The 18,724-nt window shown below is 33.2% G+C and overlaps 3 protein-coding genes across 10 annotated transcripts in view; 2 read left to right on the top strand and 1 right to left on the bottom strand.

The window, feature by feature from the left end:
• The first annotated feature begins 1,235 nt into the window (after positions 1–1,235).
• Positions 1,236–2,034, top strand: LOC129803079 (dynein light chain roadblock-type 2). The gene is made up of 3 exons (XM_055849420.1): positions 1,236–1,340; positions 1,403–1,481; positions 1,552–2,034. Exons 1-3 carry the CDS (start codon positions 1,338–1,340, stop codon positions 1,761–1,763), a joined length of 294 nt encoding a protein of 97 aa, XP_055705395.1. The 5' UTR covers positions 1,236–1,337; the 3' UTR covers positions 1,764–2,034.
• LOC129803045 (KH domain-containing, RNA-binding, signal transduction-associated protein 3-like) overlaps positions 1,889–18,724 on the bottom strand; it is a 39,823-nt gene continuing 22,987 nt past the window's right edge. Inside the window, exons 2-7 of one of the 3 annotated variants that reach the window (XM_055849362.1) lie at positions 13,609–13,733; positions 13,013–13,533; positions 10,515–10,693; positions 10,073–10,229; positions 8,909–8,997; positions 1,889–2,168 (exon numbers count right to left, since the gene is read on the bottom strand). In XM_055849362.1, the coding sequence (XP_055705337.1) occupies positions 8,982–8,997; positions 10,073–10,229; positions 10,515–10,693; positions 13,013–13,533; positions 13,609–13,733 (998 nt within the window). In that variant the 3' untranslated portion in view covers positions 1,889–2,168; positions 8,909–8,981. Of the gene's footprint in view, positions 2,169–8,908; positions 8,998–9,316; positions 10,230–10,514; positions 10,694–13,012; positions 13,534–13,608; positions 13,734–18,724 lie in introns of those variants that run through there. The other 2 variants (XM_055849365.1, XM_055849364.1) reach the window with 2 other exon arrangements.
• LOC129803073 (uncharacterized) lies at positions 17,421–18,442 on the top strand. Of its 6 annotated transcripts, none has more exons than XM_055849414.1 (3): positions 17,421–17,593; positions 17,670–17,742; positions 17,816–18,442. In XM_055849414.1, exon 3 carries the CDS (start codon positions 17,838–17,840, stop codon positions 18,243–18,245), a length of 408 nt encoding a protein of 135 aa, XP_055705389.1. In that variant the 5' UTR covers positions 17,421–17,593; positions 17,670–17,742; positions 17,816–17,837; the 3' UTR covers positions 18,246–18,442. The 6 variants fall into 6 exon arrangements, with proteins under 6 accessions (XP_055705389.1, XP_055705388.1, XP_055705387.1 ...); XM_055849413.1 differs by having other exon boundaries at positions 17,793–18,442; XM_055849412.1 differs by having other exon boundaries at positions 17,670–17,756.

The following is an 18,724-nucleotide window of genomic DNA, read 5'->3' as shown; positions in this document are numbered from 1 at the left end:
AAGATTTAAAGGAATATGATGGTTTTTGAAATTTCACTGATCAAAATTGTTTTTTTTTACTGCCGAAAATTCTAATTTGCTGACTAAAAATGTTTATCTCTTTTACTTTTTACGTAGAGTCCTAGAAAGCCTCAGTAATTTCTATAATTCCTATAACACTATGCAACAGTGCGCGACAAAAGGTCGCGACAAAAGGCTTCCAAAACCTTGTTAAGTTGCTCCTGAGTGCAGGATTTGTTCTTATTCCTGGTCTTTTCTACTTTCCTATCTAAAACAATAATAAAATCTCTCCAAAAAAATTATATTTCTAGGGTTTCCTATTGAAGCATTTGCAGACACTTCAGAAAAACTCTTTTTGCTCACGAAATAGGTAATTATTTCATTTGAAAACTTCACGTACCGTTAACAATAAAGACTAGGCACTTAATTTAACTAAAATTAGCCAGAAATTATGACATAAATATTAAACAAAACGAATAAACAATAGTCACCTCTTTGTGTTTTTCATTGGAAAACATGGTCGATCTATGAAAAATTCAATGGTGAAAAGGTACACTTTTAATTTTTCTGAGAAATTAACAAATTAAAATTTATGAATATGAATGGATTTTCGCTATATTTGGAGCAAAATGAACTAAAAAATGAAACTGTATTATAGAAAATAACTATAATAATTTAGTATTGAATTTATCTTGAAAACAATGACGTTTCCATTTGGAATAGCGAAAAATTTCCATTTGGAGCAGGTTTTGAATTAGCTTAATTTACCCTAATTTCTGTAATTTCCATTAATAACTGTAATTAACATTAAAATTATCAACACAAAATTTCCGATATTACACGGCTTTTAACGAGCGCAGGTCTGCCTTATGGTATCGATCGATCTCAAATTTTAGTATGTTATAGCTGGATCTAAGACCTTTCGATTAAATTAAATTTAGGCTCCCCAAATCCCCTGACCCGAGCTATTAGGAGTCAAAAATATCATTTTAAAATGGCTATATCTCTGGTTCTAATATTTCCGTGAATGAGCCAGCTTATATTATCACTATGCTATAAAAAATTACTATAATTTATGTAAATTCATCCGGGAGTAAAAATAAGGACAGGGAAAATGGTCCTTGGGCAGTCACCTGGTCCACCGGGTCCACCCTGTATTCATCAGAAATCCGTTACGCTTTAAATTTTGGGTGCTTTTGGCGCTCTTTCTAAATTCACCACTCTTAACTCAGACATAACCTCACATTCCCCACCCACTTCTCAGTGACCAAAACAACCCGCAGTGACATCAATAATTTTTTATATTTACGGATTTCATTAGTTAGAATTTCTGCAAGATGGTAAGTTAATATTTTCTGGATCCTAAAAGACTTAAATAACTGTAATCTGTTTTTTGTTCTAGTCACAAGAAGTAGAAGAGACTCTCAAGAGGATTCAGTCCCATAAAGGCGTAGTCGGGACAATTGTTGTGAACAACGAAGGTCTGGACCAGGAAAGAAGAGTATCCGGGGAATGAATAATAAATGTTTTTTTTTGTTTTTGTTTTTACAGGCATTCCTGTTAAGAGTACCCTTGACAACACCACGACCGTACAGTATGCGGGACTGATGAGTCAGCTGGCAGACAAGGCCAGGAGCGTGGTGAGGGACTTGGACCCATCGAATGACCTCACCTTCCTCCGGGTCAGATCAAAGAAGCATGAGATAATGGTAGCTCCCGACAAGGATTTCATCCTTCTCGTCATTCAAAATCCTACAGATTGAAACACGAAATTTAAAATTTTCCACTCACCATGGCTCCGGAAGGCATTGCCTGGAACCAATTTTACAGGAAGTGCAGCGAGTCTCCTTTGTTCTCTGAAAGGCTCCTGAGATTAATAGCCAGGGTATCACTAGATTCAAATAATTTATTTTTCCTTTATCAGTCGGATATAAAATTCTCTTCTATGACTACCACGCAATATCATTTAAAATTATAATTGTAATTAATTTAATTAAATTTGCAGTGAAATAAATTACATTATTATCATGATAATTTAATTCTTTTGACTTCTCCTGAAGCTGGGAATGATGAAAAATCTTAGAGATTCCTTGATGGATTACTTTTTTGGAATCTTGTCCGAGATCTTTCAACGTTTTTGGGGACAGATCAGACCCATAATTTGTGACCTAGAAAAAATATTAATTTAAAAACTTGAATAAACAATTCTAGATTTAATAAGGCGACAAAATATTAAATTATGTGAGCTATTTATTAGGAAAATGGATAATTTTCTCTAAGAAACGTCGAATATACAAAAGCTTACTAAAAAAAAACTGCAAAAAATCCTAATTTCGTGATATTTAAGCTTATTGAAAAATAATTATAATCCTTTACTAGGACTTTATAGATCGATCTTTAGACATTTGGAAAAACTACTTAGAAAATTCACCGGAGAATTAAGTATATTTACTCTATTTGACCGATTTTAAAAAAAAAAGCTACAAAAACGTTCTCATGAATCCCGAGTAAGCTTTTCTTGGAGGAAATTGCGCTTAAAAACTTAAGAATAATATCCAAAAAGAAAAGTATTTATAAAAATGCATCAGAAAGGTCTTAAATTAAAATTTAGATTTAGTCTTTGCTTAAAGTAATCGCATTAGTCCTATTTAATCCGATTTTGACAATTCTTTCTGTAAATGTTTCAGATACGTATAGTTTACAAACTTATTCATTAGTTTTTAAAAGGATGAATATTATTTTTTTTAAGGAAAAGGAATCCTAAGTAGTTCAAATTTTCTCTTGAAAACTTCCTTCGAAAGTTTTCTATGAGTTTTTAATTTCAAATTCACGAGAAATCCTTTTCGATATCGATTTTTATGATTTCAATCAATAAATTTAATTTAATAATTTGATGAGAACATTTCTATAAAAAGTTCTCTGACATATTTTCAAACAAGTTTTCTTTGTTGGTAATGGTGATTGGCTGATAATACGGAAAAAGAGAGGGCAAAGCGTCCTAGCTTTGCAGATTGCATAAACTCACGAAATATAGATCGCTGCCCTGCATGATTTTATTTTTCATGTTATAAAAAGCATTAAAAAATCTACAATCGGTAAAGAAATAAGTATTTTAGAATGTTCTGGCACTAGTTACAAGGTCACAAGCATACGGACAAATAAAAAATGTAAATACGAGAAAAATAAGTAATTTACGGGTATTTTAAGTCCTTTTCAAAAAGTCCAAATTTAATCAAATCGGTTGAAAATGGACCCTTTGCTCTGCAGTGGTTAAACTTTAACACTAACTAAACCAACTAAACCTACTAAAAGACTAAAACTACTAAAAGACCGGGCAAATCGACCAGTTGAAAAACTATTTAAAATTAGCACATAATTAAACGGTGCAATGTCACTATGAAACTTTATGAATTTCTTAAAATATGCATGTAATATTTTTCAGTGTTTTTAAATTTTATTTTTTTTCCTCTATTCCAAGATCAACTTTGTTGAGTATCCTACCTACCGAGGTCTGTCATTTGACCGATCGCGCTAGGAAAAACGACCAAAAACGATAGGTACGTTTAGTGTTAATCTTCAAAAATTAAAGATAGCGATGTTTTACGACATAGGGTAAAGTGATATATTTTGGAATTAGTGTTACAAGTTGGACAATTCGCCGGTACAAATTGGATATGGCTTTTTTCTTGATAAAAACAGTAGGGGAAAGTGCCCATGCTTGATACCATTGGAAGCTTCGTAATGACTAAATTTTCTATGTTTCCACAATATATATGTGACTCATCGTAACCATTTTTTAAAAGTATAGGAAAGTAGCCAGTTTTTAAAATATATTGCGGGGTCACGTTTATTGAGAAACATAGGAAAAATTTAGTCATTACGAAGCTTCCAATGGTATCAAGCATGGGCACTTTCCCCTATAAAATTTATTTTTAAGCACAAGGAACCATATTATAAAAGTAAAGCATTAAAAATATACAAATAAAAATGAAGCACTAAATTTATCAAGACAAAAAGCCCTGTTCAAATTGTACCATTGCATTGTCCAACTTGTACCATTGTTCAACTTGTACCACTTTACCCTAGGTGGACGATATGTTCACCTGGACCACCTCCAAAAATCGTAGGAACCGTTTTCGAAATAAATAAAAAGATTTATAGTTTTTGAGAGGATGGAGTGGATGCGGGGAAAAATAAAAAAAAAGTCTTGAGATAATGTTTTTTAGGTGTGATTCCTTCTAATCACACCTATTGTAATCTTCGGATTTTCTCAAAGTGCTCAGATCGAGTTGAAATTCACAGGGTATATGTTTTGAACATCCCTGATGCCGAAAATCATAAGCCGGCAATTTCGGGTCCGGCTGCCGTCTGGCCGGCCGTCCAGCCGGCCGTAGTACGCAATATCTCTGGTTTGGATAGATATCTTCATAATTTTTTTTTTAATATATCTACTCGCGCGTACGACGATTTCTGTGCTATTAGTTTGTTTGAAAAACCGGTTAAAAATCACGTTTTGTAGTTTATCTCGAAATCTAAGCATGCGATTTTCAATTTTTTATGTTTATGTTGTAGTCCAGAAAATTTAGACCAATTAAAAAAAATTAAGACATTCGTCGAACAGTTCTCGAGATTCACTTTAAAGATTTCAATTTTAAGTTTACACATTAAGTTCATATTTTTTCTGAAGAAAATTACATAAATTTACTCCTTGACTCTTCTAGAATGTTACTGTTTAGTGAAAATTCTTTAGATATAATTTGAAAATTTCTTAAATACAAGAAAAATACGCGAGCGTAAAATGCTTCTATTGGAAACAAATTAATCCAAATAGAGACAAGGGAAAGTTTCTAATTGGAGACAAACAGTGTAAGTGAAACCGCGACGAAAGGCTTCAGAAACCTTGTTGAGTTGCTCTTGAGTGCACGATTTGTTCTTATTCCTGGTCTTTTCTCCTTTCCCATCTAAAACAATAAGAAAATCTCTCCAAAAAATCATATTTCCGGGGTTTCCTATTGAAGCATTTGCAGACACTTCAGAAAAACCCTTTTTGTTCACGAAATAGGTAATTATTTCATTTGAAAACTTCACGTACCGTTAACAATAAAGATTAGCACTGAATTTAAGTAAAATTAGCCAGAAATATGACATAAATATTAAACAAAATGAATAAACAGCAGTCACTTTATTGTGTTTTTCATTGAAAAACATGGTCGATCGATGAAAAATTCGACGGTGAAAAGGTACACTTTTAATTTTTCTGAGAAATTAACGAATTAAAATTTGTGAATATGAATAGATTTTCGCTTTATTTAGAGCAAAATTAACTGAATAATGAAACTGTGGTATAGAAAATATATAAATATAATAATTTAGTACTGTATTTATCATGAAAACAATGACGTTTCCATTTGGAGTAGCGAAAAATTTCCATTTGGAGCAGATTTTGAATTAGCTTAATTTAGCCTATTTAAAAAAAAGAAAATCTGAAGATAAAAATTCATCTTTACAGCACAGATAAAAACATTTCATAATATTGTTCGTAAATTTTTGTGAATTTCCACTGGGCACTTAGGAAATGCTTGTAAGTCGTATAATACACTAACATTTTTTATACTTTTTCGTTTGTCTGACAAAACTTTACGAACAATTGTCAAAATTTTACAAACATTTACGAATAAATCTTTGTAAAAGAACAAAAATGTTCGCTAAGTAATTATTTTGCGAACAATGTTTATGGAAAAAGTATAAACATTTACGAACTTTTTAGTCGGTTATACGATTTACGAGCATTTCGTAACTTCCCAGTGGGAATTCACAAACAATTACGAACAATTTTACGAAATATTTTCTTCTGTGATATCAAAGCGTTAGAGATAGACTTGAGATCCTTTGCCCTCTCATACTCAGAAAAAAATGTTTTGTCAAATTAACAAGATAAATTTGTAAAAAGGATGTTCTTCATTACAGAATATGGAAAAGTTTTGTCAAATTGGCGGCCAACTGGATCCCCTATAGCCAACGGCCGCAGGGATTCCACTGGATTTCCAGCAGCCTTTTCTGCTGATTTCCCCTCTGAAAATCCGCGTAAGCTTCCAAGATGTAATTTGACGCTAAATTTTTTCCTAGTGTTCCATGGACGTTTGCGGAACTCTGCATAGGACCGTCTAATAAGAAATGTCCGCGAGTTTCCATGGACTTTTCTCTGATGAATATTTCCACGGCTTTTCTTATGGATTATTAGCGGTATAATCGGCAGTCAGCCCATTGAAAATTTGGAAAAATCCTCTTTATTTCCACGAAATTCTCCGTGGAAATTTCCTTAGAGGCTTCCGTGGTTTAATATTACGGAATTCCACGACTTTTCCAGTGGATTTTTTTTAAATATTTTTCTTCAAAATAATTTCAAAAATTGATTAAAAAATTTGGGAGAAACTTTAATAGAGAATTTCCAGAAAAAAGACATCCACAAATATGGACGATCAGTGCCAATTGGCAGCTTAGAACTTGGAGAGTATTCATCTATCAGATGAACACTCAGTTGTTCTACTTTTGAGTTGAAAATATTGGTACCATATCGTACATTTGAGTATGTCTAGTTCGCAAGAATTATAGCGCTAGGGCGAAAAATAATTGCAGATTTTTCGCATTTACTTCCACGGAGTCTTGGTCGGAAAGATACCAGAAAATATACTCGGAATATTCAATGGAAATTTTGTTTCAATTTCCATGGAATGCTCTCAGATAATTGCAAGAGAATGCTTCGGAATTTTTTTCAAGGAAATCCTCGCGAAAAAAGCTGATAACTCCGCAGAATTCCATGCGGAATATTAGCGTTTATTTCCCCGGAAGCTCACGCGGAAAAATACAAGATAAATTCCATGGATTTTTCCGTTACTGTGAAACTTTGCGCCCGATCGGCTACAGGGTCTTGTTAAGTCTGTCAAAAGGGTGTTTTTCCATATAAAATGCAAGAAAAAGTTTTGGCAAATTGATATATAACATCCTTTTGACAAAATTTCAACAAAATCCATTTGTTCGTTTAACTTTAAAAAGATATACACTAACGGCCAAAACATTAAATACACCCTTCGTAAGCTTAAATACACGTGATTTGGACCGGGAAAACGCTGTAATATCCAGTTCTATTGACTGAAATAGTTTCATATATAAACCTAAGAACAGTTTTAAACAAGATTTGAGAAAATACATGAGCTACAAAATTTATAATTTGAGGATCAGTCAAAAATTACCTTTTTGGAAAAAAATGCAAAAGTAGCCCCACATTCTAAAACTGATCTAATCTTTTAATAATCATTTAATATAAGCTAAATACTATTAGTAAATATTATTAAGAGTCAGAAAAACTGAAAATAATACCGAGGGAATATTTTTGGTACGGATTGTGGTCGGTTTCCGGTGTGATGTTTTCTGAAAGGGGTCTCTTCTTTGAATATTGAAATTTTCAGCCCAAATTCTACTTTTTCATATATTTTTTATTATTTTTGAAATTACTATTTATTATTGTTGCAATTTCATTTCTTTTACTTCATTATTTTATTTAAATAAACATGAATAAAATCATCAAATTCAGTTTTCCTCGAAGAATTTTCCTTTAGCTTTGATAAGCGCCTCACAAATTCGGGGCATCCTGTTGATCAATTTCTCCAAAATGTTAGAAGGAACTCTGCCCACATATCCTGAAGTGTTTCCACCAAGATTGGAACTGATATCGGCGCCTTCTCTCGAACCATCTGGTCTAGAAAATTCCAGAAAACTTCAATGTGGTTACAATTGCATGATTGGGGTGGCTAATGCATGTAGTTTAGGACCCTGCGTTTCTCTTTCTCAAGAAGGTTACCTCTACAAAGCTTTGAGGAATGCTTGGGATCGTTATCCTCTTGAAAAGAAAAACACACGCCCAATAAACCGAATGCATTAGCCACACCAGTCACCCGATTGTAGCCTGATTGCAATTATCTTGGATTTTCTCGACCACAAGGTTCGAGATTAGGTGCGACATCAGTTCCAATCTTGGTGGAAACACTTCAGGATGTGTGGGCAAAGTTCCTTCAGCCATTTTGTAGAAATTGAATTACAGGATGCCTCGAATATGTGAGGCGCTTATCAAAGCTAAAGAAAAATTCTTCAAGGAAAACTGAATTTGATGATTTTATTCATGTTTATTTAAATAAAATAATGAAGTAAAAGAAATGAAATTGCAACAATAATAAATAGTAATTTCAAAAATAATAAAAAATATATGAAAAAGTAGAATTTGGGCTGAAAATTTCAATATTCAAAGAAGAAACCCCTTTCAAAAAAGATCACACCGGAAACCGACCACAATCCGTACCAAAAATATTCCCTCGGTATTATTTTCAGTTTTTCTGACTCTTAATAATATTTACTAATAGTATTTAGCTTATATTAAATGATTATTAAAAGATTAGATCAGTTTTAGAATGTGGGGCTACTTTTGCATTTTTGTCCAAAAAGCTCATTTTTGAATGATCCTCAAATTATAATTTTTTTTAGCCCATGCATTTTCTCAAATCTTGTTTAAAACTGTTCTTAGGTTTATATATGAAACTATTTCAGTCAATAGAACTGGATATTACAGCGTTTTCCCGGTCCAAATCACGTGTATTTAAACTTACGAAGGGTGTATTTAATGTTTTGGCCGTTAGTGTATTTTCCAGAGTAAGTTGACTTTCGCATTATTATCATTTCGCGTTTTCTGATTGGCTCAAGCTTTAAATGATTTAAATTTCTAGCCAATCAGAGAATGGGAACAGATTTTTTAGGATTAAATATTTAATTACATATGGATGGTCCTTAAATCTTTAGTGGAAATTTTTAAATTAGAATAATAACAAGGGACAATAAAAAATTAAAGTATTTTATTTACCTGTACAATAGATCAGCGTTCCTCATTTTTACATGTCCAATTCCACATCCAAGCAGTATGTCCCTCCTTCTACCTAAGTCCTTTGCTTCCTGAAGAAATTATTCTAATATTAGAGTATGGACGAAAAAATTGATATTTGAAAAAAAAATAGAAAGAAAAAAATAATTTTCACAATTATTATTGAAGTTTTTTTTCTCATTTAACGGTCATTTTCCAAACTGCTTTCTTTACGTTTAATTTTATTTAATTTTACCTGGATTGCTTTTAATGTCTTTCTGTCTTTTTTCCGTAATTCGGTTTCGGTGACTTTTAAATTTCATTTCCTGCAAGATATTCTGATATATTTGTTTTTTATAGTTTGTTCCCTTTTAAATTATTGATTTTCTTTTTGCCCTATGACAATTTAAATTGAGAGATAATTGTTTTTATTAATTTCATTTGCAGTATTACATATTTATAATCCAATATAATATTTATAATGTACTTTTATAGATTTATTATTTTATGAAGCATTTTTGAAGCATATATTTTGTATTTTTATTATCATAGTTAGTAGTAATTATTTAAAAAATGTCGCACAAAAATCAAAGTGAATAAAAAAATATTTAGTTAGTTCCTTAACATAAAAAAATTATTTATAAAAAAAGTTGAATTAGAATTTTCTCGAGCACTCAGTAAACGAACGTCTCTTTCCAAAAAAATTCCACGATTATAAATTTTTTTATCTAATATTATTTTTTGCAATGAATTCTTTAAATATTATTATTATTTTGAAAAAAAATCTTCTGAATAATTTGTCTTTATCGCATTAAAAAAATCGTTTAAGTTTCGTAAAAATAATTAGATGTTTTGAAAAAAAGTTTTTATTATTTATTTAATGATTATTTAAATTTTAATCATACGTAATCCATTAAAGTTTAGGATTGTTTGTTCTAATTAAATTAATGTATTATGACATTCCGGAAGAAAATTCTTTTTTAAATTTATTTTAGAGTTGCTAGTGTGTTTTTTTATTTTTTCAGAGGTTTATTGATTTTAGAAAATTGGAACCAGTATACTTTTACTTTATTATTAGAATTTTCTCATTTCTTATATATTTTACTTTGTTTTTTCTTTTATTTAATGAGACGGAAAAATATTAAAAATTAATATTGAGACATTTACTTAGATGGTCTCGATGTTTGATATGGCGAGCTGCGGTATCTTTCACGACTAGCGTGAGCATGATGATGTTTTGATGAAGATTCTTCGTGTCCACGTGAAGATGGATATCCAGCGCTGCTTTTCCAGGATGGCCGAGCTGCTGATCCACTTGATTTCACTGCATTTTGGCATTTTATTAAATTTAATTGGGTCTTTAGTTAACTCTTTTGTTTAATATCAATTCACAGATATATTTATAAAAATAATTTAATTGCATCATTTCCGTTTCAATAATTGTCTTTCTTTTTTAAATACTGATATCTGAAATATCACTTTTTGTCAATTCTTTTTTTAAATTTTTTTTTCCTTCAAAATTGCGCGATTTTTTTTGTTATTTTTTCTTTGAGGATTGCTTGTTCCTAAAGAAGAATTTATTTTAAATAATTAATGTGGTCATTCTTACCTGGATAGGTTGGAGATCCTCTGTAGTATTCACGCCTGTATTCTGGTGCATCGTATTCAGGGATTTCGTAGCGAGTTCGCGATGGTACTGAAGCATGGTGGCTGTAGGAATAACTCTCATACGGTGGATCCTCAAAGATAGGAGCCTCTTCGTACTGCCGGGCGCTCGTTGGAGGAGGTCTAGTGGAAGAAGAAGTCCCTAAAGATAACTTTTGTCCTATTAAAAATTATGGCAAAATCAAGCTGTACACTGAGAAAAAAAACGGGGGTGCGATTAACTTGTTTTCCTCATAAATTTAACACTTTTTAAGTGTAAAAATATATCAACATTTTTTTAATGTTAATTTTACACCTTTTTAAGGGTAAAATTAACATGAAAAAGGGTAACTTTAACCCCCAATATACCTAAAAAGCATAATATTTACACCGATTTCGGATCAATAATGCAGGGTAAAATTAACATTTCCAGAATGTCATTTTATGTTTATCGGTGTTCATACAGTGAGAGAAATCCGAAAAAGTTCAAATAACATTCCGGAAATGTTGACCCTGCAGTATTGATCCGAAATCGGTGTAAATATTATTCTTTTTAGGTGTAATAGGGGTTAAAGTTACCCTTTTCATGTTAATTTTACCCTTAAAAAGGTGTAAAATTACCATTACAAAATTTTGATATATTTTTACACTTAAAAAGTGTTAAATTTCTGAGGAAAAAATGTTAATCGCATCCTCTTTTTTTTCTCAGCGAAGTAATTACTCCAATATTTCACTGACTAGGGTTTTCTTAGGTCAAGCAAGTACTTTCAAGTACTTTCGCATCATTTATCGTTTACAGATTTACAATCGATTTAAACCATTTCATAAATTACTCAAAAGATCGCCTAAAATAGCTGAGGAGTAACACAATTGATTTTTTTTTATAAAAATCATTAATTCGTTCACAACCAATTCATTACCGGTCCAGAACCGATTAGAACCAGTTTACTTTTATTGGAAATTCCAAGACCTTTCCAACGAGCCAAAATATGATAACATTCGGTTGAGAAATAAGTTCTCTTGAGCTTTTTTTATCTTTGACCTTGAAAAACCGTTATTATTAGGAATGATTAACGATATTTTTGTATAAGGACGAAATGTCTGCCTGTCTTCCAAATTTCGGCATTGTTGCATGCAAGCGCCAAAGTCTCAAGTTTGAAATGTAATAACTTTAATAGAAATTGATTTTTTTCATTCCTTCTACTTAAGGAGTGTTGCTTAGAACCTTGTAGACAATTTATCGTCTTTATTTTCTCTAAAATCATTCTTAATACATTTTAAAATGAATAAAAATGTAGACATAGCTTTGGTGCCCTATTTCGGCCACCTTCATTCTCATAGTTCTTTGCCCTTCAGGAATTCTTCCAATGCCTTTTTCACGTCATCTCGTTTGTCGAAGCTACATTTTTTTGTTATTCTTTTGCATTGTATAATCTCTAGAGTATCTAAGAACTAAAAATTCATGGAAATTCGAGGAACAAAAAAGGTGCCCGGAATTGCAAGCTGGCCGGAATTTGGCACACTTACCCTATGGCCGCTTTAAAATTAGATTTTTGACCTCTTATATTTCGGGTCAGAGGAGTCTGAGGGGATTAATTTTTTTTTTAAATTGAAAGGTCTTAGGCCAAGCTATAACACGCTCAAATTTGAGAAATATCCATACCATAGGGGTTGGGTTTCTGAGAAAACGAAATTTGGGGCTGTTGCAAAATAGCGGCAGAGGATTTGGGGATGGATTTGACATCATCTACTTCTAGCTGCCCATCGACATTTAAGCTTTGTCGAAAACCGCTTTTCGATATCTCATTCCGTTCTCTCTGCAGAAATACTTATACGACGGACGGCCATACGGATCTGATGAGGTCGAATTTCACGTAGAACCACAAAAGCTCAGATTGCAAAGAATCCTAGCTAAAATTATCGGTTCATAATTGGCTTATTACCGATTCATAACCGATTGGAACCGGTTTAGACTTGTTAGAAATACCAAAACCTTTCTAACCTTTTTAACCTTTGACCTTGAAAAATCATTATTAGGATTGGTTCCGCATAAGAAACCTCTAAAATCATATTCAAATTGGGGGGAGGGTAGAGGAGAGCTGGAAGCTCGATCCTATTAATGGTCCTTTGGTCAATTTATAGGGGAGGGTCCCTCAAAAGTCATATGTCACTATCTCTAACCGTTTGGCCTCTGGATCTGTCAAAGGTCCTACGAATCAGAAGGATAGACAAACATCATGAATGGAGGAAATTTTAGGTCAAAATATCGAAGGATTAAAAATTTGCACCTGTGAACTTCGAGCGGTAAACATATACGGGGTTAATAAAAATAAAAATTTGAAGGTCAAAGCGGTCAAATCTAAACTTTTTGATCTGTTAAAAGGATTTAAAAAAAAATGGGAAATAATCAAAAATAAAATCAAAAGAGAATGTTTAAGAAATATTTTGACTGTTTTCACTCACCCATAGCTCTCTTCCATGGCTGTTCTTGCCCTGTCCAGGATTGACATGATCTTCTGTTTGGCCGGCATTACGGTCCGTCCAGTAGCTGGAGATCGTGGTGGTGGTGCTGGAACCGGAGCAGCACGATAGTAAGTGGGAACTGGTGGTGGCCTTGGTGGCGGAATCACCCTGGGTTCAGCCACTTCTATATCTATCCCTGAATTATTGTCCGAAAGCATCTCACGGATCTGCTCACGCCTAATGTTGTCATTGCTGTCGGGAATGAGATACTTCCTGACTTCTGCCAGGGCATATGCAATCCTGGCATGAGCTTCAGCTGGTGGTGCCAGAGCAGAAATTTCCACATGAAGATCATCATTTAGATGGGCATATTTTGGCTCTAGAGATGCCCTAAGTTCCTCCTCACGTTTGCGATCCTTCATTGATCCCCGTCCAAGAACAGCCATCTTACACATTGTCTCCTCCTGCAGACGTTTCATGGAATTCCCCTTTGGTCCCAGTAACTTTCCCACAAAATTGAACTGGAACACCAACATGCAGAGTTGAGCAGGAAATTAACCCACAAGATCGCCAGAAGACAATCTATTATTACTCACCTTTGGATGCTCCTTTACTGGCACCAAAACTTTAACATTTACACGAATCTGCTTTTCACGATAGATGTCCACATAGCGATTCTCTCGGGGTGGTATTTTTCCACTTTGCTGTACTCTCTGGATTTCTGTTTAAGTCCCAAAATGGATGGGGGAAAGACATGAGAGAGAGGAAAATAAGCAATCCTTAGAGAAAAATCACACCAAATGTATATATTTGTGCTTGGTGACCGCATAACAAAGGCAAATAAATGCATTGTCAAGGCATATAAATAAAATATCGCTACAAGGTGACCAGTGAACAATTTATGAGATCCATATACTACTTGAAAAATACCATGGAATAGAAGAAAAATACACCAATTCTTCTACAGCAATATACTATCCTTGCCCCTATACCCTTCGACCCATCCTGAAAGCGAAAACGAATAAAACTTCACTTAAATAAATCATTTAAGGGAGGTATAGGATATATTTTATCGAGATGAAGTTACAGCATTACCTGGGCAAGAATTTTTTAGCTATATGGAGTTAATAAAGGAATTCCTTAATTGTATTAATTTCTTTATTGCTTGTTCGTTCGTTTGCTATAGTTTTTAACAGGAGCATGACGTTTCCTAAGTTTCCCATATGTTTCTAGCGCGCCAAAAAAACTTTTGAGTTTATTAGCTGTTTCCTGTCATTGTAGAATGAATTAGCAAATAATACTAATACAAAATAAAAGCCAATTTAATAACGAAAAGGCAACCGAAAACCCCAAATTGGCAACCTAAGTAGTTTTGCAGATATCTCGTGAAATGTGTACGAAAACGGGACAAAATTTACACTAAAAGTGGTTGCATGTTTTAAAGCATTTTTTAGCTTTTAATGTGCTTCTTCCTTTACTGAGTTCTGTGTTGAAGAGTTTTTATGAACCGATACATTTTCTAATTTTGACCTTGAAAAACCATTAATTAGGAATGATTCAACGATATTTTCATATATAGACGAAATGTCCGCTTTGGTAATCTCTAAAATATATCGACGGCACCATTCCATACTATGCTAAGTCGACTTAGTCTTTTATTACTCCGAGAGATATGTTATTCCTGGGACCGAGATCTACAACTGGTGAAAATTTGGTGGTCATCCGACGTCCGGGTAATGAGATATTCCATTTTTTCGAAAAAAAATTACACAGGCAGCATAAGAAATCGACAACTTTAAATGGCTCTCCTGGAATGTTGTCATTCTGAGATAGCATAGTATGGAATGGAAGCGTCGATATTCAAAAATAAAAAAGGGGTGGCAAAGTGTCGCAGGCTTTGCGAAATGCTCGAACTCGTGACTTAGTTGCTATACCTCAAAAGTACTTTCGCATCATTTAACGTTTACCGGTTCTCAACCAATTTGAACCAATTAATAAATCTATCAAAAGATCCCCCAAAATAGTTTTAAGAGCAATAGGATTGATTTTCAGATAAACATTTTTTATCGGTTATGAACCGGTTCATTACCGATTCAAAACCGATTGGAACCGGTTTAGTTTTGTCGGAAATTCCAAGACCTTTCCAACGACCCTAAACATGACCCCATTTGCTTGATAAATGCGCACTCAAGTGTCTTTTTAACATTTGACCTTGAAAAACCGTTATTAGGAATGATTCAACGGTATTTTCGTATATAGACGAAATGTTCGCCTGGATGATCTCTAGAACATATCCAAAAATGAAAAAATCGCACGACGCGTTTTCGACAATCCAAAAAAAACGTAGTTTTGGAGGGGAAGGGGAGAGGCATTTTAACGATCCTTTGGTTTACTTATTGGGGGGATCCTTCAAAGGTCCCAAGTCTCTATCTCTAACCGTTTGGCCTCTAAAGCTGATGACAGACGGACAAACAGCGTGACGCCATTTCTCAGAAAACATTTGAAACGTGAAGATTTGTTAAGAAAAGTGGTCTCCGGGGGGTGGAAGGTGGAAATCTCACTCCGTAGAGTTCGAGCAGTAAAAAAGTATCGCATTATATGCATCTTCGAGCAATACTAAAAAAAAACATTGTCTTGGAATGGAAGGGAGGGGTGAGGGAAAAATGAAGAGGATGTTAACGGTCCTTGAGTCGACTTATTGGGGTGTTCCCGAAAGTCCTATATATTTATCTCTAACCATTTGGCTTCTACAGCTATTTTTCGCATGAAACTAAAGGAAGCTTGGCCTAGCCTTAATTTAATTAAGGCCAAAATTGTTTTGTATATCTAAATCACACCAAGTTAAATCCCAAGCTTCGTAAAAAAATCGTAAAAGTTGTGAAGATAATGTGAATAAATCATGTTTCCGATTTCTCTTCATTGCTTTTCTTCAATGTTCTTTATGTTGCTCGCATGAAGTTTAGCTTAATGTAAAAATCATCCTATTTGGGGCTGTTTCATTCCATTTTTGACAGAAAAGCACCGTGTAGGACAATTTTTTGCATGAATATCGAGTTTCAGGACTACGTAGCTCTGAATCGAGACTTTCTTTTTTTAACGAATTGTTCTGCATTGTGTTTCAGAGATCATTTACAAAAGACCTCAATATAATGTGATTTATTATTTACTGAAACCGAATTTACAATTTTTTGATAAATGCCAATATCTTGAAAAAAATCTTTTCGCGAAAGAGCAAGCTCAATTTCCATTGAAAGGGGTTTAAATTAGTTTTGATTGTTAAATAATTTACAGCTATTGTAATGCTGCAGATTAATGATTATATTCACACGACCTTAATCTGATTCAAAGTTTCACACTATTATATTTTTACTCAAGCTTTTTTTTTACAGAAGAATGCCTTCCTTAATCGTATAGAACCATTAGATCTCACGATCATAAATCATATATTACGTGTCCTTATTTTTCAATCGACCGAATGGACATAAGAATGTGCAAATGTTTATATTAATTTTTCTGAGAATATTTATCTTTGAAAGTTTCGGCTTAGGGTAAGTGTGCCAAATTTCGGCATAGTTGCATGCAAGCGTCAAAGTCTCAAGTTTGAAATGTAATATTTTAAATACAAATTGATTTTTTTTTATTCTTTCTTTTGTAAGAGTGTTGCTTGGAACCTTGTAAAGAGTTTACCGCCTTTATTTACTCTAAAATCATTCTTAATACATTTTAAAATGAATAAAAATATAGACAGAGCTTTGGTGCCCTATTTCGGCCACCTTCATTCTCATAGTTTCTTGTCATTTGAGAATTCTTCCAATATCTTTTTCACGTCATCTCGTTTGTCAAAGCTACATTTTTTGTTATTCTTTTGCATTGTATAATCTCTAGAGTACGTAAAATCTAAAAGTTCATGGAAATTCGAGGAACAAAAAAGGTGGCCGAAATTGCAATCTCGCCGGAATTTGGCACACTTACCCTATATGGATCACTCTTTGATGTTTAATTGACAAAAAATCACAATGTTTATATTACTTTGAATAGGAATGTACATCTTGCGAAATTCAAATCGGCATAAGATCATATAATTCTAAAATTAGATATCTGATAAAAGACAAAGAAGATCGAAGGGAGAGCAATCATATAAATATCATGTATCAATAGAAAGAAGAAAGAATAAAGTGGACATCGAAAGAAGAAAGACGTCTTCTTTATTTCCAAATACTGATTTCCCCGCTCGGAAATCATGATTATTTGTAAGAAATCATTGGCCACTTAACACGAATAAAGCGAATTTGCAGTGAACGAATCATAGGTGCTGTAAGCTAACACAAACTTACCACTAGCTGTTCCGAGAAATGTCAATTCTTATCGGTTTTACCGAGAGATAAGGCAAATATGGGAAACTGACGATGCTGCTCAGAAATTACGTCGCAATGATTCAGTCCTCGTTGAAAACATCAACTACATTTGTTTCTTTTTTCACATTGTATTCTCTTCAAAAAAGTTATTACTTTTAAGTGTCTTTAGTGTTCTATCGTTACTTTTTGGTATTAGAGCACTGAGGAGTATATTTGGGTAACTTTAGTAAGTGAAAATCATAATATTATCTTGCCTGATTGTTATAAACATTGCTGTTATTGTTTTTTCACCTCAAATATAGATTCAGAATCTGATTCTTCAGGGTTCCAGGAATTCCAAATATTGCTTTTACTCGCAAATTATAAACAAAGAAAGTTAGCGGGAGAGAGTGAGGTAGTTTTAATTTACTAATCGCAATTAACAGTAATTCCAAATTATATTTTGCAGACCTGAAAAAAAATCTAAGGATATGGTTCGCATAAAAAATACCGCACGGAAGTCCACGTCATGGGTAGCTCCTCAGCTTATCACTAAAACACGGAGATCTAAGAAACCACCCACACCATCCCCTGTGAAGAGGCGCTATCGTTATCGACCGGGAACCGTAGCCCTACGGGAAATTCGTCGATATCAAAAGACTACCAATCTTTTAATTCGAAAACAGCCCTTCCAGCGGCTTATTCGTGAAATTGCACAACAATTCAAGATGAATTTACGTTTTCAAGCATCAACTGTTGCAGCTCTTCAAGAAGCCTGTGAAGCCTATTTAGTAGGTTTGTTTGATGATACAAATTTGTGCGCAATTCACGCTAAAAGGGTTACAATTATGCCCAAAGACATGCAATTAGCGCTGAGAATTCGTGGTGAAAACCGATAAAAATTTATTACTGTCAGCGAAATCACAATAAGACATTCTTTTACTTATGAAGTTTAATAACCAGCGCGATTAAGACGGCTGTGGACGCAGAAAATACTTATAATTTGAAGTGTATTAAGTAATGTATTTGAAAAAGGAATTAGACAAATAAAATCTCTATGAACTAACTAGAAAGTGTTAAGTTCAAATAAACTTAAGTTGACTGATCTTCTTTCAGGAATAATCAAAGTGCTTTGGAATTCATGCAAAATCGATAGTGAGTTGAATTTTAAGGACAATTTTTTTTATATATCGAATGAAGTTGATTAATAGAATTCTGCACAAAAATAATTTTTTTCTTATCTTTTTAAATTACTTATTCGACTCATTAAAACAGCCAATATAAAACTAATCTTTATTTAATATTCATTGGAATCATTGGAAGATGTAATGAGGCTGCACTATTCATGACTAAATTTACCAATTTACAAAATCGTGCT

The sequence above is a fragment of the Phlebotomus papatasi genome, chromosome 2 (assembly GCF_024763615.1).
Source record: "Phlebotomus papatasi isolate M1 chromosome 2, Ppap_2.1, whole genome shotgun sequence".
Lineage (NCBI taxonomy): Eukaryota > Metazoa > Arthropoda > Insecta > Diptera > Psychodidae > Phlebotomus > Phlebotomus papatasi.
The sequence above is the reverse complement of the archived record's forward strand: the minus strand, read 5'-3'. Positions and strand labels throughout refer to the sequence as shown.